The sequence below is a fragment of the Cuculus canorus genome, chromosome 2 (genome assembly GCF_017976375.1).
Source record: "Cuculus canorus isolate bCucCan1 chromosome 2, bCucCan1.pri, whole genome shotgun sequence".
Lineage (NCBI taxonomy): Eukaryota > Metazoa > Chordata > Aves > Cuculiformes > Cuculidae > Cuculus > Cuculus canorus.
The window spans coordinates 74439054-74464879 of NC_071402.1; the positions used below are offsets into that span (position 1 = coordinate 74439054).

The 25826-nt window shown below is 35.9% G+C and overlaps 1 protein-coding gene across 1 annotated transcript in view; it reads right to left on the reverse strand.

Moving 5' to 3' along the window:
* The window catches only part of ABCA13 (ATP binding cassette subfamily A member 13), a 183328-nt gene that overhangs the window by 50781 nt on the left and 106721 nt on the right, over positions 1-25826 (reverse strand). Inside the window, exons 36-43 of the mRNA XM_054060143.1 lie at positions 20730-20976; positions 20111-20200; positions 19437-19509; positions 18348-18466; positions 17319-17406; positions 11838-11946; positions 2759-2813; positions 1974-2151 (exon numbers count right to left, since the gene is read on the reverse strand). Of these exons, the coding sequence (XP_053916118.1) occupies positions 1974-2151; positions 2759-2813; positions 11838-11946; positions 17319-17406; positions 18348-18466; positions 19437-19509; positions 20111-20200; positions 20730-20976 (959 nt within the window). The remainder of the gene's footprint in view (positions 1-1973; positions 2152-2758; positions 2814-11837; positions 11947-17318; positions 17407-18347; positions 18467-19436; positions 19510-20110; positions 20201-20729; positions 20977-25826) is intronic.

A 25826-nucleotide genomic window follows, 5' to 3' on the forward strand; every position in this document is an offset into this window, starting at 1 on the left:
TTCATAATTTCATATACCAAATATTTTGCAAGTCTAGTAGAGATTATGCTACCAATAGTATAGGACATAGTCTGTAATACTTAAAATATGTACAGGGATTTCAAGTTTGACAGTTCATATATTCATGTGTTCACTGTCTCTAAATGATCTGCAAGCATTAAAGCAGTGTTTTTTCTTTCCCAGATCATGATTGATCATGTAATATTGTGCTGAATTTTTGAGAATATTTTGAAAGGAAGAGATTGGCAGAAAACGAGAAGTTGAGTTTGCTGCACACGGAGAAACTGAATGATGAAGGACTGAGATTTTAGCCGAGCCCTCTTATCTGACACAGCAGAAAGGGAATACAAAGATCGACCAAGAAAATAAAATTTGGAGAAATGTGCTCTTACTTTAAGCTTGCTCAGCTGTGAAAATTCTGATTTCAAGCATGGATGGGTGAAGCTGTAATGTTTCTGATTTAGAAGAGTCTGAGAAGAGTGTTCCAGAAATCTCTGTTCCTGCCCAAGGTAGTTCATGTATATGTTGCCTATGCTAGATCACAGCCCTTCCTCCCATGACCCAGTGTGTCAAGCGAGGTGCAAAAAGTTTGTCCCTTCTTTGGGGCCAGGAATCATTTTACTTTTGAATAATCCAGGTGACACCAATTGTTCACAACTGCCTCTGAAACCAATCTTCCAATCCAAAACAACTTCTTTAAAAAGCAAACTATCAACACACAGCATGCTAGCTCTTTAAAAACTGTAATTCTCCCCCTTTCTCGGAAGTAGATGATCTAATCTCAAATTCCCACTGAACACTCACCTAATGCTATAGCCAGCCTCATCACAAGTGAATTATGAAACAGCCTTTCAGTAAAGGGACGTATATGAATGCCTTACATTATATATATACACACACATACACCCACACACCAGTGTGTGTATATATATATATATATACTGTATATGTGTATATATATATATACACACACACATATATACAATGAAGCAAATTTTAAAATTAGTTTTTAAAGAGTCATCTTTGAAAAAGTTATTTGAAGATAATTTGTGGAATTCTTGCCTACATGGAATCCAAATGTGCACCACTGCACAACTGATGAAAAATCAATGACTGGGGACTAGCAGCATCTCGAAAATTTCCTGTTTCATTTAAATGTGCTGGCCTAAATGTGGCCTACCACAGTGAGGTCTCAGTGGCATTCCTGTCTTTACATTTGATTAAAAAAAGCAAGATTTAGAGAAAAATAAATTTTTTGTGGTATTTTCAAATAAACTTTTGTGGTATTTCTAAAAGAAAAGAAAAGAAAATTTTCAGATTTGTTAATGAAATTATACAGACAATACTATTTGTAATGTTAACAATAGTAGAAATAACTTTGTATGAGAAAAATAAACATTCAAGACAGAGACTTCACCTGTTTCTGATCTAAGTAATTTTGTGTATGTGAATTAATAAAGAATATTTTTTACTGCCAATCTAGCCAGAAATAAAAGGTATCAGTTATGAGTATCTCTCGTATTACCCACCATCAGACAACATAATTATGCCTTTAAAGTACCTGACTAGCATTTTCAGGCCTCTGCAATAATGTGGAAGATTCTACCAGTGGCAAATCAAAGCACAGAAACTCCTGTTTTGAGCTGCTGTCTGGAAGATTCTCTTTGTCTAGGCTGATCAGCCAGCTTCCTTCTATTTGTAAAATAGTATAGTTATCTAATGATATCATATGCTTCACCTTACAATTCAACTTTGGAGAACAAAGAACACAGTCCCTACCTTAAAGAATTTTCTTTCACAGTGTTTAAGTAGGAATAGTGTCCCAATGCCTGTTAACATGATAGCCAAGAGCTGCTGTTCTGCATAATTCAAATCTTATTCACGTGCCTTGTAACCTTATCTTCTTTTGCTCATTTATGAAAAACTAGCCAAAAATTTACACCTGAACACACACGGCCCCAGATGATACATACCATATCATAGCAGAAGTTAGCAAGCCAGTAAGTTTTGTAACCCAGGCCTGTGATGTGCTGTAAGCGTTTTGTGCCAGATACTCTATCTTTCACTATTGCACTTCCAATGGATGCAGTAAGGATAGAGAAACCCAGCATGATACACAGTGCTACCCCACACTGCCGAACATTCTCCATTCTAGGGTAAAAAGCAAAATGGTATAATGAAAACACAATGGGGAAAAAAATCTCACCAAACATAAGCATTTACAGGGCCAGCTTCTTACCAAATGAAAACTAGACATTAGGACCTTAATCCTGTTTGCAGACACTGCGTTTGTACACTGTCAATGTCTAATCAGAGAACAGGAGCAAGATGATGTGTTAAGTCACAAAACTATATGCAAGTTATAGAACACAGCATGTGTTTAAATCTGAATAGTAAAGTGAAGCTTTTGCAAATATTTTTTATCTACAGAAAATTGAATTTTAAAAACTAGACAACCATTTGAAGCAGTTAAGCTGTTTGAAAATGTCATGACCTGCTCACAAAACCACTCTGTAAAGTACAGCCAGTGTAAATTCAGTATTTTTCTTTACAAAATAAGGCAGTTATAGCTGGTATAATCTCTAGACTTCACATAGAAACACCAAAATAGAGAAAATACTTCACTCAGTGAAACTGAACTGCATCTGTGGAGTCACAACATCTTTTGCATGCAGCATACATGCTTACTGGATTAATAGTTTCAACTGTCTGCTGATTACAGCTGTTACGTATTTTTTGAGATACAGAGTTTGCTCACATTTTGTCCTCATCCAGCAAGGCTCCTCCATATGGCTGGCTGTAGAGTGTGATCCCTGTGAAAAGAAAAGTAAATTATGAAACAGTAAATGCTACATCAGGACTTCAAGTTCTAGAGTGCATTGCTGCCTTCTTATTACACAAGATGAATGAAAAGGCTAAATACTTCAGAAGCAACAGAAAAAATCAACCACCAAGTTGCCACACCAAATACTATCTCCTATTGAGTGATTTCCAGAGTCTGGATCGATGAAAATCTAATGAATAAACATAAATAAAAGCTGGTTTTCTGCATTCTGAACTGCAGAAATGCATTTAACAATATTGTATAATACTGCAGGGTCTACATCATAGAAGAGACTAAATACAAAACCTAAGTACATGAAGATATTTCACTTTATCTTCCAGAGTAAGGCAGTTGTATTTGAAATTTATATACTTGGTAGTTTGTCATTTTTTAAATATTTTTTAGATTTTTTTTTGCAAAGAAAAATTGTCTAGCTAAGTTCATCCAAAAAGCAACCCCTCAGATTGAAATCGTAGAGCTTCAAATTAAAAAGATACTCAGTTTGGGAGACCAAGAAAAACTCCAAATAGACAATGGATTCTTAGGCTTATTTTGGTTCTTGGCACTGCCAGTCTGTAACAATCTAACAAATGAAATTTTGGAATCAGAAAGTAGTTGAGAGGAAAAAATGTGGCTCTTTTCTTTTCAAACCAAACAGTAGTTAAAAAAATCAAAAGAAGATTCAAGCCAATAATGTTTTGATTCATCGCTAGTCGATACATGTGATATTTGCAGTTTTTCTTGTTGTTTGCCTAGGGGGACTCTCTAAAGTTTTTCTTTTACATTATTATTTTTTTAAACAATAGGTGCTATTTGTTCTGAAGCAAAAAAATCAGCATATCAAAGAAAACTGTTCCCATTGGAACCAAGTATTAGTCAAAATTCCATTTTTGTAAAGGAAAAGTAGCATGATAGAGAGAAGTTTCATTCCCAGGAATTTTTTCTAAGCTTTTCCAATGGTTGTATAAAGGTGTGCATATTAGAAAAAAAGTCTTTAGTCATATATATGGGATTCCTATTGAATCAGAAATTAGTAGTCAGAAATACAATTAAACCTGATTTTTACTGTACAGACAAACTGAAACCAGCCTGAACTTCTTTTCAGATCTGGATAGGAAAAGCAAAAGAGAAAAAAAAAACCCAAAAACCGATATTCAGGCAATCTACTTACAATGGAGGAAAGCTTTTGGAAAATGGGAATCTTGATGACATAAGTACTGCTAAAACTTGAAGCTAACAACATGAGAAGTGTTTCTTGTACATACTACTCCTGATTCACATCTATTTTACCTGATTTTTGAGAAGGGTAAAACTGTCATGTGGACTGTGGCAGAGCCCATAAAGTGTCCAGAACCAGGGCAGCTTGCCAAAAATTCAGGAAAGCTCTCTACTATATTCCATTAATTAATCCAGGCTGGTATTAATTATCCCACTGCTCAACTGCTATCAACTATCTGTTGTATTCAGTGAGAAGAACTGCATTAGCAAAACCAGAAACATGAATTCATGCTTGTGCATTTTTCTGTGCAACTGAATTCGTGCTCATAAACATCGTTTTGACCACTTGTGCATTTTTAGAAACTAGTCAAAGAATTTTGCAGATCATCTGCAACGCCGAAATTTTTCAAAAAGACACACAGGAAATTAATGAAACATGCAAAACATAACCAAGAAAAAACATCATCAAATATTTCACAAGGAATAACTTCTCCTCAGGAATATTTACTGTGTTGGGAAATAATTTCTCTCTTGAAATCACCATAGCCTGTCCCTGCTAACTAAGTGCACAGATCCCAAGCAGAAATAAAATAAAATTCAGACTACTGCATTGTATTAAACAGAAGTCTACAGTAGGTGACCTGGGTTCCATACAGAGAAAGACACTCATTTAACTTTCTAGTATAGACAGAATAAACAGAGACTATGAAAAAGAAATAACTGCTGTGGGAAATAAAAAACCTCCATGACATTAAATAACATAATGCTCATTGCAGTTTTGTATGACACAATACTGATCAAAAAGGAAATTGCACTGAATTAATTTCCTTCAGTGGAAGGGTCCAAAAAAGTAATTGCTCTTCTTAAAAGTAGTAACTATTTTCTACAGTCAATTTCTATTTAAACCATGTAGATTAAAAAAATGACTGCATTTTTTGACAATTCATACACAGAACTGAGATCAAATTTCCTGGGGCTGCTGAATTACAATTAGCCAAAATATGATCATGTTAAACTAAGTTCAATTCTGAATTAGAATTCAAAATTGTATCAATGCATTAAATATAATACTTGCCTTCATTCATTATTTTAAATATTTCAATTACTCTGGAGCATACAGACCTTCTGCATTTGCTACCTTTTTTAGTATGATTTCTTCCCTCCCTCCATCATCCAAAAATAGATAATTAATTTATACGAAGGCAACAAACTGGCTTGTAATTCACAGAGAAAATAAATGTTCCTTTGAACCTAAGGAGGAGTAAATGATAACTATTGTCCAACAGCAAAATGAGCCAACAGATTTTATACGCGTTATTTGCTAGTATATGTATTTTTATAGAAAAATCTCTTCCATGTACTTTCATAATCTATTCCTTCCTGAATTTCTCTGAACCACCTAGATAACCTTTCTTTACGTATTCTCTGTTCCAATACAGCTGTTACCGTGATGTAAAATGTACTTATTGATTCTTTCTTGCCTTTATATGCTCTCTTACTATGTAAAGCTGCTATAATGATGCTCATTAAGTTGAAAACTGAACACTATCTTTGAGGACTTAAAATAAAACCCAGAAATGACAAAAACCCAAGATGGTCTAAATAATAAAGCTCCTATTAAACAGATTTATGTGGTGTTTATGCAAGGGCTTTTTAAGGATTGTATGTGCAAGCTTTGTGTGAACAGCCTTCAGGGTAAATTTTACCAAATCAGTATTCACAACTTAAAAACAGGACAGGCAATATCAACAAACATGATAAGATTCATCTCTGTCTGCTTCTTTTCATAGATTTCTTGACATAAAATTTTCTTTAGCATCTACAGATTGCCATTACGTTCTCCTGACTTAATCACAACTAGAATTTCCCCTATTGTCCTAAAATATCCTTTGGCTATGACCTTGGAAAAGTGTTGGTCATATTATTTTTACATTGATTTAGGCTTCTTTATGGGCACAGGTGAAAAATTATGATGGTAACCAATACCAATCTTTCCAAAGCCCTGCATAAGCAATTCAGGAACAGCAAAAAAATGTGAGCAAGGAGATCCTTATACTATATCAGGAGTTTAATGCCGTATTCAGAGAGTAAGTGAATACCATGATGCTGAGACTTTCTTAGACCATTTAACCCTCTCTAATGTAAAAAAATAAGAGACTGAGAAACGAGAGGCATTATTTTCCTCCTATTAGAGTGGTGTGAAGAGGAAGGGAAAAAGAAAGATGCTATGTCTGTATTCTATCTCAAAGAAAGAAACACAGCTCTATTTTGGTAATATAATTTTCTTAGCTGGTTTTCAGCTGAGTAACTTCTTTTTATTTCTTTCCTTAGTTGTTTTGCCTACTGTTAAATACATTTTTAAAGTGTTCTTTCTTTCTTTCTTTTTCTCTTTTTCTTTGCCACTATGAGCTTCATGCTGCCTGCTTCATACTAAGAGAGGCAATAAAAAATTAACAGTACCCTCTTCAGCTTCTCCATGATTTCCACTTAGTATTCTCCCTTCCAGGCTGAAAAATCCTATTCTTCCATTACACTGTTCTTGATTAAACAGAATTTAGATTCTAATATGTTAAAAAGGCAACCCTAACCTGGTGAAATAAATTAAAAAAAAAAGTTTTAAGTGTTACAACATTCTCTCGTATAAAACTGTCCTTTTCCATTCTGGACAGGACAGTTCACGGGAAAAAGGGAAACACATCCACATTACACATGTTTGAAATGAAGAGCAACTTGGTTGTAGTAGGAAAAATCCTGCTTTGTTGTCATTCAGGAGTTGAACAACTGAAGAAATCCTTTACCATATCAACATCTTATTAACAGTCCACAAATGGTACCGTCAAGAGAAAGTGCACGAGATCCATTTAAAATCTGAAACCTGAACTTCTGCCAGAAAAGTTAGGCACATGCAATTCAGCATAGTCATAAAGACTTGGAATGTTTCCAGCCCAGTCCATCCTGCCTGGGTGCAAGTTTCCACATAATCACATGTTACAAAATCTGTGTTTTTGCAGTAAAAATGAGGACAGTGACACGAATCAAGCAGTACTTTTTCAGTATAGGGTGGAGAAATCTAGAGGAAAAAATCTCAAGGATATTCAAGATTGTGTGCCACCACCATAAATTAATCAGAGCTATCTTTACGTATATTTTGTGGTTCTGCACTGTATTTTGAGTGTGTCTGAGACTGTCTCTTGGCACTCCTTCTCTTTCTTCACGTAGCATGCCCAGTGTTAAGTACATAGATCAATTTGGATCTGTACTACTAATTCTAAGTGTCATAATTGTTACAACTTGAATAGAAGACCAATCTAGGGTTCTTTGTTCCAAACATTTTATCTCAGACTAGGAAAAAATAAAATAGTATGTGTGACAAAAAATTAAGATAGCATACATATGTGTATATATATGTAGGAATGCTTTTCCCAAGCTCTTATTTGTGGGCATTTAAAATTCGCTAGGCAGCATCCCCATTAAAGATTTATATTTTACTTTCCCCCACTAATTAGACATGGTTAAGAAGGTGCCTGCAAAATGCCATTTCACAGGCTACTTTGAAAAGAGGCTTAAAGTTACAATTTGCAAAGTAGTAAGGAAACTATACAATAACTTTCCACCAAAGCTCAGCTGAAAGTGGGTCTCTTGATCCCTTTAGTTCTTTTGAAGAACTGAATCTGAAATAAATGAGGATGCTGTATGAACATTCACAATGAGCCCTAGCATGAAAGGTTTTTGAAAAATTGATGACATCTATTGAAGTTCTGAGATGGGCAGGTGCATCACACAAGGCCTTTCTATATCGATACATTTCCATTATTTGAGTAATGATGTGAGAACTTTCATTGACCACTGTACTTTTCAGACATCATTAGATATGACTATTACTACTCTTTAATTTATATAGCCTTACCCTAGCAGGTAGGCAATAGTCCTTCCCATACATTCCAGAACAAAAATCTCATTCTGAATCAGCCGTGCAGTCAAGCGAGAAAATTAACATAATTTCCCTTCATGAAACTTTCTATCTTAAGCTTAAGTAAAATATGTTTCCTTTTGGTTTTCTATTCCTCTTATTTCATTATTCCATTTTTTTGTTTGCTCACAATTACATTATCAAATAGTGGGGAAGCAGAATTTCAGAAAGAAATTTTAAAATATACAAACCTCATTCACATAAGCTTCAAGACCAGCCAGAGCTGAAGAGTTTTGACGAAAACCCAGCACATCCTACCTTGTCTGTTAAATAGTCTTTCTCACATTTGTTTTGTTGTTTAACACTCTCATTTACATTATCTTCCAATGAATTTATAAACCACTATAAAACAGAAATGTATTTTGTTTCCTTTCTAGTAAGACAGATGACTTTGATTTTTTTTCCCACAACAGAAAAACAGATTTACATGATTATGAAACTAGTGGTGGCTCTCCACATGGTACAGAAGCCAAGATATTTTCATATAAGAAGAATTCCTGAACTGCTGTTTCAAAAAGACATCTGATCCATTAACAATGATAAACTGACATAAATCTATCCGGCTAACTTCTGTTCCTCTATTTATTTACATGCACTCCCAGCTGGCGCACAAATCTTCAACAACAATACCACTCTCTACAAGAAAAATACAAGAAGAAAACATTGTAACTTTCCAAGCAGCATCACAGAGAAGCTTGCTGATAATCCTGTGAAGGATAGAGGAGGAAAAAAATCTCTCCACTTGCCAAGAGAGAATTTGAACAGCAGATTACATAATAATAAACTGTAAATATTTTTCATCAACAAATAACTATCATTTCCTGCTCCTATATGCTTGGAATGATCAAGAGTCAGTAACTTGGCATGACACAGGAAAAATAATAATCAATATTTTTCACAGCTTTTTTAATAGATACAAGCCTTCCTGGCTTGTATCAATACCGTACTAATTACTACTCTGTTTAAAATCACAGCAATACTCTACCCTATTGAAGTAAGTCTCTTGCAACATAGCAAGATTAATTCTTTGTGAAGAAAGGAAAGACCATTTCCTCACACTTCCTTTTCAAGGGTCAGATTATTTTTATGTCACTTAAAAGCAACACAGAAGCACCAGTTCTATCGACTTGAAAAAGTTATCCCATAGGAAAAAAAAATGGCAGTGTATGTCAGAATTACAAAGCTACATTTTTGCAACATCCTAACAAGTTTCCTTGCAGTAATTTCTTATAATATTCCAGAACTGCCCTTGCATTTAAAAAAGAGAGGTTGCAAGGGGGGAAAAAAAACCCAAAAGAATAGATTAAAATGGCAAAACGCAGTATGTACAGGACTGCATAGAACTACTTTATTAAGAAGAGTATATAAATAGTTCTTTCATCAGAGCAGTATCATTGTGTAAGAGACAGTTAAAGTGAACTGAGCAAAAGGGCCCTGTACAGTATTGGAAAACTGCTGAGGGTTTGGTTTTTTTAATAAAATATACGTATGTATTTGTCTCTCGAAATACACACATATATATGTGTGTACACACAGATGTATATATATATTTGTACATACACATATATATACATACATGCAGATAGATAAATGACTTCTCTTTCTAGGTTCGCCCTGACAGGTACTTCTGCATTATTTCTCAAGGGCATGGTCAATCCATCTTTATTGCACCTCTCCAGTAGTTATGCACATAAATGCACTGCTTTCTAGTTCATAAACTCTACTTCTGCAGAGACTTAGCCAACATATTCTGTCAGAAGACTGTATAATGAGCCCATAGTTGTACAGATGACAGTCCAAGACCTGAAATATTTATTTAGCACTGTTTTGCTTGTTGGGTTTCTATGTCATGCAACAACATAAAATATATTCCACCATCCCTGGGACATCTATAATTTTCTCTGATTGTAATCGCCAACTCTCCATAACAGATATAAAAGTAAGGGTACATAAGCATTTATGTTCCAGAATGGTATATCAAATGCTGCAGAAAATGAGTCACCATCAGTAGTATTCATGAAGTGCTGGGAAATTTGATTAAAAATCAATTTCTATTAAAAATTCTCATTCTCTGTAGAAAAACATTATCTTTGACTGGTTCTCATAATTCATTTAGAAAAATAAAACCGCAGTCATCTTGAAAGCAAGTAATTATTCTTTTCTCATTGACATTCTGGAAACTTGTATTAACAAATTTTTGTGTATAGATACTCAGGATTCTTTCCCTCTTTTCACTGGTTTTTGTTTTCTTTCTTCCCTTTTAATTATAAACACACTTAAAATCATTTTACCATTGCAGATAACCACCCAACCTTTCCCAAAGCTCTTAAAAATTCATCAGAACCTATTTTTAAATTTCTCTAAAACAAACCTATTCCTTTTTAAGAGAATCTTAAAAATTAAATAAACTGGGATGGACTGATAATTAGCCTGAACTATCAAGCTCAGTTTTTAAACGAGATCTCAACATCCTAAATATTCACCTCCATTAACAGCAGATTCTTTGGCTGCAGTCATTTTTTAAAAAGTCAGTTTGCAAAATTTTTGTTTTAACTATTTTTTATACAGTTCAGGGATATCTGAATTAGAGATTTCAGGTGTGAAAAACACTAATCTCTCTTTTTTAATATACAGCAATAAGATATACCAGCCTCTCCTGTTCCTTGAGTAACACGATGCTATGGAATATCAACCAGAAAAAGAAGGCATAACCTGACTGATGAATGAAAACGGTGACCTCGTATCAAGAGACGAAAAGGCACAGGTATTCAACAAATTTTTTGCCTCAGTCAAAAGAAGTGTGATGAACAGGTTGAGGGAGGTGATTCTGCCCCCCTATTCCTCCCTTGTGAGACTTCATCTGGAGTACTGTGTCCACTTCTGGAATTCGCAACATAAGAAGGATATTAAAACTGTTGGAATGGGTCCAGAGGAGGGCTACAAAGATGATCAGAGGGCTGGAGCACCTTCCCTACGAGGACAGGCTGAGAGAGTTGGGGTTGTTCAGCCTGCAGAAGAGAAGGTTCTGGGGAGACCTTATAGTGACCTTCCAGTACACAAAGGGACTACAAGAAAGCTGGGAAGGGACTTTTTATGAGGCTGTGTAGTGATAGGATGAGGGCAAATGGCTTTAAATTGGAGGAGGGAAGATTTAGATTAGACATTAAGAAGAAATTCTTCACGATAAGGGTGGTGAATCACTGGAATAGGTTACCCAGGGAAGCTGTGAATGCCCCCTCCCTGGAAGTGTTCAAGGCCAGATTGGATGGATTCTTGAGCAGTCTGGTACAGTGGTAGGTGTCCCTGCCCATGGCAGGAGGGTTAGAACTACATGATCTTTAAGGTCGCTTCCAACCCAAACCGTTCCATGATTCTAAGATCATGTTACAGTGTGAATTTATAGGATACTCCTCATATAGCCTGGATATTTACATAAGGAGAGAGAGTAAAGTGAAAAAGAAGTTATAAATTCATAGTCTGTTGTGCATCAGTCACCCCATTCAAACAATCCATCACAGTGATTTCACAGTGACGATCATCCTAAGTGTAGCAGACTAACTTGCACATATTCCACAGCAAAATTCTTTGTAAGAAACTTCATATGGGATAGTGAGTCGTAAATTCAAATTTCACCTTATTGTGTCATAAATGCCTCAAACAAACAGACTGTACATGTAATTAAAAGTTCCACTTTCAAATCCTACCAAGAAATGTGTAACTGTGCAATCCTAGTTTATGCTATGAAAAATTTCCACACCTAAATTTAGTTTATTTTAAAACTCCTTTTCTAAAGATATGAAAAAGGACTTAAAGAAGGACTTTTACCATACTGTCTCCAATCCACATTAGGAGGCAAATTCATCCACAGAATAAGGTTATTGAGTTCGTTTAAGTAGGATGGCAGTGAATGGAAACCTTTTTGATTGTACCACACCTAGAAGAGAGAATGGAAACTGTGAATCAAAATGAGGTGAATCTGAACACTGATCTGAGATCTCCCGTGCCTTGAAGAATTGCATGAAGATATCAAATTCCCCTGTTAAGTTATCTATTCACAGAAGAAGGTGAACTAAGCAAAACAGAATCAGTTAATTTGTATGGGTCTTTTAAAAGAATGTATCAGATTTTTTCCTACAGTTGGGTCTGTACACCTATGTTAATTATTAAATTTATGTTCTCTGACCAAATGGAACATCATGTTCTTTCCTTTATACACATTTGATTGGAAAAATAAAAGGAAAAACCACTTAATTTAACTGCAAATACAGAGAGATCAGTGAAACCAGTGTTACAAGTGGAGAACAATATTTAAATACAAAAAAAATCCCTTATATAAATAATAACTGCAAGTGGTACACAACAGAAAATGCCTAGGAAAACAATATTCTAGAAAGTGGGGGGAGAAAGAATCAAGGAGACGTTATTTACAAGGTGAGTATGAAACTATTACATAAAGGACAAGGTTATGTCCCCACTTTCAAGAAGTAATTATTAGTGGAGGAATGGAGCATGGAGGAAACTAATAGGGACAAACTTTAAGGCAGAGGAGGCAAGCAAATTTCTCAGAGGAGCACAGGGAAGCAATTCTGCTGTAACATATACTTCATCCTCAAATCTTGCAGAATCACACGGACTCAATAAATATACTGAAAATTCACACTTCCACATGCTAGAAACATTGCCAAGAGACTGACATATCCCAAAACCAAATATACTGAGGTCTGAGGGTTTTTTTCCTTTGAAAATCGATTCTATTTTGATGCCTCATTACTGTTAATCACAGTGCACTTGAACCTACATTATCCATCCAGAAAACTGGGTCAAATTTTTATGTATGCTTGTTTTCTGTTTTAGTGACATGTTTGAAATCACTATCTGTTCCTCAGTGAGCATCAACCTTTCATCTCCCCTTTTTGTTTACAGCTTTTGCTATTTGATAACAGCTATTTGTTAATCTGCATTTTTTATATCTCAGGTGGATGCTGGACAAGTCTCACAATTTCTGGAATCATACTGTAAACTGCAGTTTTTATTACAGGTCTTTCTTACCCTAACAACCTTCTTCTGGGATTTGTTTTCTTATATTCTTTCTAAAATTACTATCTATATAGTTACATCTTGGAAATTTCCCTGAAGATTCTTTTCTCATGTCACTGATGCTGTTCTCACATAGTGCTCTTCCATATGTATGTGCCTGCTCTTGATACTGGTGTAAACTTTGACTTTGTTTCCTGTTTTCATTTTATTTGCAGATAATTCTATTTTTTCTTTCTTGCAGTATCCAGCTACAATCATTACTTGGACACCAGTTCTAGATTTTGACTGGTTTTTTTTGTTTCATTCTTCTCTATGTTTCTCCCAGTCTATGTTGTTAATTTCCCCATCTTAATAATTATTTTCTTCTGATTTATTTTTCTAACTACCTACTTGTTTGGATCTCCACATTGTACTCTGTTCAAGGCAAGATTTATCAACACTCTAATTGTTCATTCAGTTTAGCCCCATCTATCCTATATCATGCTTTCAAACTTCACTGTGAACTCCACTGTCACTTCTCCTATGCCACTCACCCTCGAATCTTCTTTGCCATAAGCTCTGTTAATCATTATTTTAAAAAATTAGTAGCTTTAGTCTATGACTGCTCTTACTCGCGTCAGCTTTCACATTTTCTCCTCTTCTCTATGTGGTCTTCACTACTGCTTGAAATCTTAACAGTATCTTATGCCACCACATTTGAAGAAAAAAGAACAATTCCCAAACTCTTTCCTTCTTTGCAAACTGATTTGCGACTCCTTTGTTTTCCTCCAGTTCATTTCCCACAGATTACTACACAAACTAGATCTCACATTGTTTAATCAACAAGAGAGTTCTTTAAAGAAATGAAGTGAAATAGAACCTTTGCACTGATGGATCTTCTGTGCAAATAGCAAACAGGGCAAAGAGACATAAACAAGTGATGAAAAATAGCCAGTCTTTTTTACAGCCTCACACAGCCGTTCTTATTCTATCTTTCTTTAAAAGTTTTGTGCGAAATAGAAAGTTATACATACATAATGAAACTTCACTGCAATTGCGTTCATTGTATTGAAAAAAAAGACAATTAACAAAACAATAAAGCAAAATTCAATGACACATCCTCGCTTAATGAAGAAAGGCAAAGGTGTTCATAGAATGCCTTAGAAAGATAGTAATGTGATCAATAATCAAATGAAAATACAAACCCCACAATAGACCATTCTGTGCAACAATACATTTCAATATCCCACACATTAATTAGAATTCTTCCTTCAAGCTATATTATGTAACTGAATCAAACTGCCAAGAAATAATCAAATTGAAGCTGGATATTTAATTGTTTAGAAACTGGCAAAAGAGGCATTTTAAATTGCTCATTTCAATAGAAGCTCTTTTTTTTTCTAAAATTTTTGGTTTATTCTAAATTGGTTGCAAAGCTAAAATATAAAAAGGGAAAAATTTTAGTTCCAGCTGAAACATCTTTTGTATTTTCTTGCATGCCACACAAGCGATTATTCACAGAGGGATGAAAAGAGAGGAGCAACAGAAAAATATATAGATTAAGAGGATTATTTTTTATTTTCGTTATTTTATCTCCTATCCATGGTTGATAAAATTCCTTCCTAAGTAAAACCATGGCCCCTCATCATATTAGATACGAGTTCTGTAAAGATGTGGATTTCATTATTCCATATGATTCTTACCTTCTATTAATATTCCAGAATAATACTAGACTGACATTTTGACCAGCCTATGGCCTATCAAGAAAAAAGGCTGAGGAGAGGCAGAGAAATCCCTAAGCATTGCTAGACTAGATTCATAGTAGGGAGGCAGAGACAAGAGGTATTAGACTGGAAAGATATATCTTCCTTTGGACACTTATGGTATTACTATACAGAAAAGTTTCAAATCCCAGCCTTTGAGATTGGAAAAATATACACTTCAGAAGGCCACATAAACAGCAGAAGTTGCCTTTCAGGATTATTTTAAATTACTACATCTTCTTCCTATATTTTATAAACAACAGTAACTATATAATCACAAAGGAACACTTTTTGCCCATATTATCAATAGGTATCAAAGAATATAAAATCGTGAAACCAAAAAAACTGAAGAGGAGTTGTGCTTTTCACACATAGCAGCAATCATCAACGAATGTCAGTAACCAATTGTTTTAATCAGACACATTCGTCAAGTGGTAGATATATTCCCTCGTATATGCACAAACACACATTCTCTGTATACATGTATATACCCCACCTATGTGGTGTATAAAGGATGGTATGTTAAGGTAAAGTAAAATAGGCATTGAATAGGTATTTTCGATTTGAACTGTAAAAATTGTTGACTTTTTGAATGGAGGAGAATAATATTTAAAGATTCAGGAATTTTCTAAAATGAAATGAATTGTAAAGTAAGTCTCTTCAAATGCAAATTTTTCATTTTCTTTCATATAAGGCTATGTAAGCGGTACATTCACTGTCTCATGAACAAGCCTGAAAGGTCAAAGTAAAAGTCTGGTCATTAATTACTGAAAGGTTAATGCAATAATTTGACATTGCATCAGTCGAAAGACACTTCCAGGAGGTTTTTTAGATAACATTGTGCCCTTTGTAAATCTACTCCACTATTTTCCTGGGGTCTGAAATAGGAAGCTTACTCACTAACAGTACAACTGCAATGTATCCCTTTGCTGATGGCAGGTGGAGCTCACTGCCAAAGACACTTAAAAAACAAAAAAGGAACCTGACAAAAAACGCAGTGAAGGCATGTCAAAACAAGAGTCTAAAATGATTAAAGATACATAGGACAAAAGCAGCAGCCAGAAAAGCACATGTTACTGCAGTCCTCTCAGGTTTCAAGTTCCTAATGAAGGATTGATGGAATGAAGTTCAAAGCATTAGAAAGTTGTGAGTAGAAGGGAGATCACAAATGACCTAAATAAAAATATATCTCAGGTAGAGTGTGTATTCAAGATAGAGAGATTTTTAATGAAACAATATGGAGAAGACATTGCAAACAGGCAGTGATTTTGCAAAACTAAATGTGAAATTATACTGAATTGGAGAATACCTTTATATTGTTTTAAGACAGGGTTTATTTAACACTTTGTACCAAAACAGATTTGGGGTTAGAACTTGTTTACACTGTTCCTTCTATTCTTCTTTTATAAGAGCAAATAAAATCTAGTTTCTATACCCGCATAAAACAGTTTAAAGAAAGAAACATCTTTCTTTCATATTCTAATCTGGAAAGTCCACAGCTTCCTCTTGGCAAATCTGTTTTACCTTGAATACAAAAATAGACACCACTCAATGCTATTCTTCAATACTCCTCCAAGACTGCCATTCCTCTGCTCATTGCTCGTCTACATTTGAACAGCTCTCAAAAGAACCTTTCAAAGCATCCCAAAGGAAAAAAAAAATCCCTTGCACTAATAATTGGCTGTTAGCCTCTAGTTCCCACTCCAAGTTTTCACAGGATCACCATATCCTTCCAGAGCTTACCAAAAGGCCTAAAGGAAAAGCTCTTTATTTCAGTTGCACTTAGAGTAATCCTCCTTTTCTTAACTTCAGAGGTAGCTCCAGACAGAAAATTATGTCTCTGTGTAGCATTGCAAGACAGTGTGGTATACTGTCAAAAAGAGACTCAAATTTCACATGACTAATTTCAGCAAGGCACACTTCTGTTTCTCTGGGGTAAAAATGGAAAGTTACTCGTGTATGAAAGGGGGATTGTAAACACAGGGTAGGATATTTGTTACACACAAGTAGCTACTCCTAGAGGCTAAACCTTTACTTTGTTTGGGGTGGGAAGGAGGGCATGGAGTGGAAGATGGGGTATGGAGAATGTGAGAAATGTAGCAAAGAAAAGTCTTCCTCGCAAAAATGAAAAAAGAATTAATAATATATTTTTTGAGATGTTCAATGAGCTTTTGTTAATACTGACATTGACTTTTTGTAGAAAACAAACAAATAAACGGAAGTATCTGGGCTGACTCCTTGAAAATGTTTTAAAGGTGAGCTCAGTTAAGACTATGAAATAAGTTCCCAGGAAGAAAAAAACAACAAAAGCCGTATTGTTTGACTCATTTAAAACTGCTTCTCAGAACACAGGAGAATACTTAAGAATTGTGAACAGAGAAGTGGACTATAACAGAGACTTTGTCTCCCAATTTCAAAATGTAAGTATTTTACGTGATGATTTATTTGCTAAGCGCTGTGAAGCCTAGAGCCTGAATAAGTAAGCAACAAATACATATAAATATGTACACATACATGCAACCTTTACCTTAGCCAGAGGCTTAGATTTGGTGCTATCCATTGTTTCCCCCTGGAGTTCAAATGCTTTCCTCCCTTCAAAAGACCAACCACCATATCTGGTAAGGGAAAATAAAGCAGTAGCAAGTTACCTCTCTTAAGAATAGCGGTCTTTTCTTGCAATTATAAAGTGGCAGTACCTACATTAATGTTTTATTTTTCACAACCCCATTCTCTGTTAAAAACAAAACATCAATGTACTTTGAATCAGGTGAATATTATTGCTTTTTTCTGAGGAAGGGATTCCCTCAGATAACAGTTTCTACTTTCTGAAAGCTGAAATCCCTGAGCAACATGAGGGTTTGTGAGTAAGTGAGGTATTACTGGCTTTCGGAAACATCTTAAACAGCCTGATTTCTTCATACTCTTTTCATATTCCAGTTCAAATCTTTCTTCCTAAAATGTTTACCTCTATTTTTATCAAATCAGACACACTTTTTCTTTAAGGAATAAATGGTTAACGCTTTCTTCTCTTTGATAACATCGTATTTGTTCTATGCATTTATGTCAAAAGCAGTGATTGAGCTGTAAAGGCACCTAAATAAACCTGAACATACTGCAGATTATGTGGCTGGTATAAAATATGAAGTCTTGCCATGTGGATACTAGTTGTTTAGTTCAAAGAAAAGATTAATTTGAGTATATCCACCTCTATTTGACTGAGTCTCTGACAAATGGAAGCTATATTTTTCATCTGATTTGCATATGCATATGCATTTTCACTCTCTGAGATGCTGAAATAACTTGTGGTGTAGCAAGAAGAGCCAGGGTATGCCTACAGGCAATTATCAAGCAACTGCTGGAGGAATCTCTGAGAAGTGAGATGAACCATGAAGGTGGTTCCATGTTACCTTAGCCTGACTCTACATCTTGATAACAACAAACAGAAAAAGGCAACTACCCCTTATAATCTCAGTGACATAGCTCTATGCTGTGGATCAGAGAGGATTCTGGGTTTTATACACAGAAGACAAACAAAGGTTAGTTATTTTAAGGTTACCTTGCCTTGTTGGAAGGTCTCATTAAATATTCTTCCACGAGGAACCCTGAAAGATTGTATAAAATATGTCCTTTCTTATTCTTCACATAGGGAGCAGAGGTATTGAAACTTAGACACATCTGAAAAACAGTATCCATAAAATAAGTAAACAAATCTTAAAAATCAGTGGCACTACATTTTGCCATATTTTTTTATTTTTCCATAGATTTTACAGCATTGCTTTTCAGCTGTATTTGCCCTTCTCAGGTTTGATAGCTTTTCATTAAATTATGTATGGTTTTATGTTTATGAGTCACCTAACTATTGGACCCAAATTTGAATTCTCTTGCCACCTTGTCATTCAATTTTGTTTTAAAAACACCAAATCTTGTACAAAAGTTTAGAAAAGTTTTCAAGAATGAAAAAAGCAAGACTGCTATTCACTTGTTCTTAAGAAGAAATAATAATAAAAAAAAAAAGCACCAGATGAATAAGAGATGAAAATAAAATGTTAGTAGTTAATGCAATAAGTTTCCAGAAAGTTCATTGATGGACTGAAGAGAAGAATAAAGGAAGATATTTTCTAATGATTCATTGGGATATTCTCACAACCAAAGAAAAGGAGACAGGTATTATGATCAGTATCTCAGGAGCCTTATGAAGTATATTATGTATATCAACTGAAAAATGTTAAGTCTTTTTTGACATTTTGACCCTACACAAATTAGAATTCACTCTCAGAGATTCAGATTTTCCTTAGCTCCCAGATACAGGGAGCTTCCACCGTCAAGTGACTTCTCCCTTTTGAGCTTTCATGGTTAATGGGCCTCTCCCTGTGTGAGTTCCCATTCCAATTTTATTTAAGCTTCTCATATTTTAAGTATACGTCTCACTAGTATTATAGGCAAATCTGTTCCTTGACCAGCAAAATAAAAAATTAGTTTCCTCCTCCCACTTTTCCCAAAAGTGTATTGCTACGTTTCAGATGCCAGTGCTATGAGGGTTAATTTCCTCATCTCTTTCTCTAGCTTTTCAAAAAGAGACAAGGTATTAGGTGTAACATACACACACATAGTGTTTACATACATAAGTAAACGTCAAATGACATACCTCTTGCTCAGCCACACATCTGCATGAATCCTGGGGCAACACAGATTCCATCTGCCAACATGAATTATTTTTTCTAATGGGAATAAACACAATGATAGGAACAACCATTAAATGGAAGGAATATATTATTTAAGAGAAGAAATCTGCAGAGTAACAAGAAGATCTGACATCTTCAACATCCTGTTAGCATTTTATCTCAGTGGCAGCAGTCTCTAAAGCTATATCAGTTTTATTCATTTATATCAAAGGGGATTAACAAAAAAATATATATAAGTAAAGCAAATGAGCTGCATGCCTTGTGTTTGCAGGGATTCCATAAGTAAAGCATGGTCACCATTCTGCACTCCTAAATTTGGAAATCCAGAATGTTTCTTGAAACATGTTGTAATTATTGTTTAACCTTCATTCATATGGACACCAGACCTGATCAAATCCCTTCTGAAATTAATCAGAAAGTTCTCACTGACTTTAAAGGGATTTGTATCGGACTTTTAACAACGAAGCCTACTTATGCACTTTGCCTGGATGCCAGCTCCTTCATCTGAGCAGATTTGTCATTAACCTCAGGATGCCGAGAAAAGCTTAAGACAGTCCACATTATGCAGACATAAAATAATGAATTTACAAGATTTACAATTTACAGTTAAGGAAGTAGATATGTTATTCACAGTTACCCTTGTTTTGAACGCATGCATGTGTGGTCCCAATCTGAGAAATATCTCAGCAGAATCTGAGAAAGATTTCCTAAGTTATCATCTTCAATGCTGTTCCAAGTGGGTCACAGGGGGGTGCAAAAATAAAAAAAAAAGAAAGAAAAACACAAATGTTAATATGTCTAGTTCTATTAGCTTTCATGCTCAATATCCTACATATTTAAAGAATTAAAGAACTATATAATATATCCATATAGGCTTTGTTAATACTGTATGCCACTTTCAAACTGGAGAACTATTTTTAGAAAATGGCAAGTAAAAATAAAGCATGCAAAGGCTTGTTTAAATGCATTTGTGCGTTTACATATAAATGGTCATTACTGGTATTGAAACATACCATCTAGTTCAAATTGCTCCAAAGTCTTTGCCCTTTTCTCATTAAAATCCTTTGCACAATGCTTTTCTAATTTTCGCCCTCCATCATAAAAACATATAAAAATGTACTAAACATCTGAAAACTATACAGCTATTGTAAAAATTAACATATTGTCCTTCCAAGCATGCAAATAATCTTTAAAATATGAGAACTCAAGGGTAAAGGTCCTAGAATCCGGGATACTATGGTGGATGAGCCCTTTACCTAAAGAAGGATTCCGCATTGTCATAAATTCTTGGTGTCAGCTTGAGAGAAGGATAGTCAATAGCCAGTGGTTTCACACTAAACAAGGCCATTGCCAGTGCAACAAACAGGACAGGCATCAGTACATTTGACAGACTTCCTCTCCAGTCTCGCCTAGTGCAGTGAAACCTTTTCATCAGAAGGGCAATGATCTGTGCAAGAACAAGACGGGCTCCACACACACTTGAGGCCCTCGTAAGTGAGATATCTGAATGAGACAAAAAGCAAGTAGAAATTCTGTCTTTAAGCAGTTACAATCCCAAGAAGCAGATCAGTTTTCAAGGGATGACTTTTTACAATAAAACAGATCTGTAACTGTTTCCAGCTGAGCATCCTTGAAATTGTAAAATATACCCTCTCTCACTTATGTAAGTAGTGAAATGCCAGAAAAAGAGCATAGATTGAGATATTTACTGTAGTCCTGGACCTGTTCATAGACTATAAGCATTCAATGTGAGCAAAAGATGCTTCAAAATTTGCCCCTTTGAATCGCTGAAAGAGGACTATGACAGATACTTTCTGGGGACAGAAAGCGAAATAAAAGCTGCCATTCACTCTTTTTTCTTGACAAATGGAGCAGAGAGAAATTATAACAAATTGATTCAGATTGAAATAGGAGGAGAAACTGTCATCCTGAGCAAAAATAATTGTTCATTTTGTCCAATATCCTGCCTCTTACTCAATATATTTAATGCTGGTCAGCCAAGATACATCACAAAAAGAAGCAATAAACCATTATGTTAAAAATATACATTTGCCTCAGTTATTTCTTCTTTTTAAAATGATTTGTCTTTTCTAAAACAGGTATATGTTTATTATCTAAATTCTCATTGAGAAAGGTGACAAATATCTTTTTGAACCTTCTTTTCATTTCAGTCTTCATTACTTTCAATTCGACCATTACTGTGGTTTTCAGGTAAAAAACAAAAATCTTGTTTATCTGTCTTTAATTTATTCTGTTTGGTGGTAATACATATGCTCTTCTATAGAATCATAGAATCACCAGGTTGGAAATGACCCACTGGATCATCAAGTCCAACCATTCCTAACACTCCCTAAATCGAGCCCCTAAGCACTTCATCCACCCGTTCCTTAAACACCTCCAGGGAAGGTGACTCAACCACCTCCCTGGGCAGCCTGTTCCAGTGCCTGATGACTCTTTCCATAAAATTTTTTTTCTGATATCCAGCCTGAACCTCTCCTGGCGGAGCTTCAGGCCATTCCCCCTTGTCCTGTCCTCAGTCACTTGGGAGAAGAGGCCAGCTCCCTCCTCTCCACAACCTCCTTTCAGGTAGTTGGAAAGAGTGATAAGGTCTCCCCTCAGCCTCCTCTTCTCTTGGCTAAACAACCCCAGCTCTCTCAGCCACTCCTCATAAGACTTGTTCTCCAGCCCCCTCACCAGCTTCATTGCTCTTCTCTGGACACACTCCAGAGCCTCAACATCCTTCTTGTGGTGAGGGGCCCAGAAATGAACACAGTACTCAAGGTGCGGTCTCACCAGTGCCGAGTACAGAGGGAGAATAACCTCCCTGGACCTGCTGGTCACACTGTTTCTGATACAAGCCAAGATGCCATTGGCCTTCTTGGCCACCTGGGCACAATACTGGCTCATGTTCAGTTGGCTGTCAACCAACACCCCCAGGTCCTTCTCCTCCAGGCAGCTTTTTAGCCAGACTTCTCCTAGTCTGTAGTACTGCATAGGGTTGTTATGCTCCAAGTGCAGGACCCAGCATTTGGCCTTGTTGAACCTCATGCCATTGGTCTCAGCCCAGTGATTAAGATCCCCTTGCAGAGCCTCCCTACCCTCCAGCAGATCAACACTTCCACTCAGCTTAGTGTCATCTGCAAACTTGCTAAGGGTGCACTCAATGCCTTCATCCAGGTCATTGATAAAGACATTGAACAGGGCTGGACCCAGTACTGAGCCCTGAGGAACTCCACTTGTGACTGGCCTCCAGCTGGAGTTAACTCCATTGACCACCACTCTCTGGGCCCGGCCATCCAACCAGTTTTCAACCCAGGAGAGTGTGCGCCTGTCCAGGCCAGAGGCTGACAGTTTCTGAAGCAGAATGCTGTGAGAAACTATGTCAAAGACTTTAGGGAATTCCAAGAAGACTATATCCACAGCCTTTCCCCATCCAGTAGTCGAGTCACTTTGTCATAGAAGGCAATCAGGTTAGTTTGGCAAGATCTGCCTTTCGCAAACCTATGTTGACTGGGCCTGATCACCGGGTTCTCTTGCATGTGCTTCATGATAGCACTCAAGATTACCTGTTTCATGACTTTCCCCAGCACTGAGGTCAGACTGACAGGCCTATAGTTCCCTGGATCCTCCCTGCAACCCTTCTTGTAGATGGGCACAACATCAGCCAGCCTCCAGTCTAGTGGAACTTCCCCAGTCAGCCAAGACTGCTGGAAGATGATGGAAAGGGGTTTGGAAAGGACATCCGACAGCTCCTTCAATACTCTTGCTTTAGGAGGCAGGTTATAGTAGTTTCCAATCTACCTTCTGCATAAATAATCTCAACTTTTCACGCTCCTCTTATAAGAACATTTATAGTCCCAATCACCCTCACCATTTGTTTGTAAGTCCCTTTATATTACCACTATATCAGTCTCAGGATATATCTGTCTATCAGATGTGGAAACACTACTGAATTATACAGCAGCATTATGCATTCTTGTACCGATCCGCTTGTCTTCTTTATGCATCATACCATTTTGTCTGACTGCAGCCACGCTGTGAAAAGTAGACTTGCACTGGGCTTTCCATAATTGACTCAATATGGCTTTCAAGATTCCCAAGGCATTCATTTATGAAAAAAGAGATTCTGATTACCACCAATAGTCATAAAGGCTAGAAGACAAGACCAGCTGACCTCTCTGTTATTAAGTTAATTTTTATGTTGAAAGCTTATGGAAATACTCCCATTAATATTTTAGATCACAAAATTAAAAGTCTGACCTAACTGTTAGAATCTGTCTTGCTTGACTTACGATTGCAATTACCTGTAAGAACTGCAATTACGTTCACAATTAGGTTGTACTTCCCAATTCATTCAGAATCACCTTTGTATTATGGAAAAGATTTGTGGCACTTTCCAATTCATATGGTTAATAACAGGGAAACACAGATAAAATTTGGGAACGAAGATTTTGGAAATCCTTACCTATAGACTGCTCTAGAAGACCAGAACTAAATATTGTAAGAGTCTAAGTGGATATTAGACAGTTTTCTCCCCCATTTTACACGTCTAGAAAATAATGCAATTTTAAACTTTTTTCATGGAATAATAAAACAAAGAAAAAAAGGGCTATACAATGGCTATGTAGCAGTCACGATTAGGCATTTTCAATTCTGCTTCTGTCATTTTGGCATTTAGACAAGTGATTTAGAGGAGGTCTCAGTTTAGGGAAGATAATGCTGGAACTGAAATAGCCTGGCAAAACAGTTCAGATAGCTCACATGAAAACGATTGTATTTAAAAGCCGTATATATTTATTAGTTTATCAGAGGTTCTGTGCAAACAAATTGTAGGCTGAACTAGTGATCTAACATCACTCTGCATTTCTGCACGCCATAGTGGCATAGAGTTAGCTGTAGCTCACCAGTCTGCACACAGCATCCCATTAGAAGGTATAAAAATGTCTTCCACCTTCGTACAATTTGCTTTACTTATCATAAAAATAAATATAATACTGAATTTTTTTTCAGGAGGATTTTGAGAACTGATTTTCATATAGGGCTTTTGAATAAAAGGCACTTCAACAGTGTGAGGTATAAAGGGAGTGCCTCTAGTCTGTGTTTTGTACAACGATTGACTCGTGCTTATTTGTAACAGGATCATGAGCTGTCTCCATACAGAGCTTGTCAGAAAAAAAACCCTGTATTTTGGGAGAATTTCACAAGAGAAATTCCCTTCTGACATTTTTAGACATAAATCCTCCCATTTTAGCCCCAGAGCATGTGTCATTTTAAGCGTGGTAAATATCTCTTGTAAAAAGTTGATTCAAATTGTTTCCATCTTAAGAATTTCCTGTCCAGAAAAGCAAAACTTCAGCATATTCCCTCCCCCATATATACTACTTAATCCAGTTAAGTGACATTTTTTGCAGGGAAAAGGTGTTTTTAATTTAAAAATTCAGCTTTACATCCTTGGCTCCAGATTCTAGAATAGAATTCTGCATGGGCCTTAAGATCTTTGAGACAAAATAATAGATGTCTAGGTAACTGCAGTGTTCACCAATAAAATGTTTTGAAGGCAAAGCATTGATGTCTGTTACTTCACAACCCTGTGGAGAATCCCCATCACAAATCATATCTCCCAAGCCCTTTTCCTAAGCCAGACAGATGACTGATAAGAGGTCTTCCTTACTTTATCTAAGACATTCTTATGGTTCAATATGCAACATGTTTAGTATTTTAGCACAGTGAAGACCACTGAAAAGTCAGCAAGAAGAGTGTAGCTGATTCCTATGGAAAATCAAGAAAGAACCAACATAACCAGAAAAATGTGTTGAATATTGTCTCCACGAAAACTCAACAATAAAACTCCACAAACTGAAAAACTGTCCCTAGAAACACTATTGGCAAACTTGTAAAGTAGGCTGTAAAGTAGCTCCTTATTTTTGCATTTCCCACAGAAAGGTATAAGAATTTTCATTTCAAGTTCAATGTTCATTTGCTGGCAAGAAACCTAGAAAAAAAATAAGGCAAACTTCATTCAAACTACCCACTCTCTATTTAGAAGAAATTAAGTCTAAAGTCAGGCCTAAACACAGCAGCTATGGTCTCCCCACAACAATGCGTAAGATGCTGGAAAATCGATTGGGCACCACTGTATCTAAATCTTTTAAAGGCAAGAACATTTTACAGCAACCTCACTCAATCTTTTGAAAAAGACATACATTTGATCTTCTCTTCCTAGACGAAAAACACATCCATATCCATCCTTTTGTGCAGAAGGAAAAGTGTAAAACATGCAGGAGTTGAAGAACAACAAGGCTTTATCTAAAAATTCTTTACTGTTTCCTGCTGCATTGTTATCAAATCAGTGA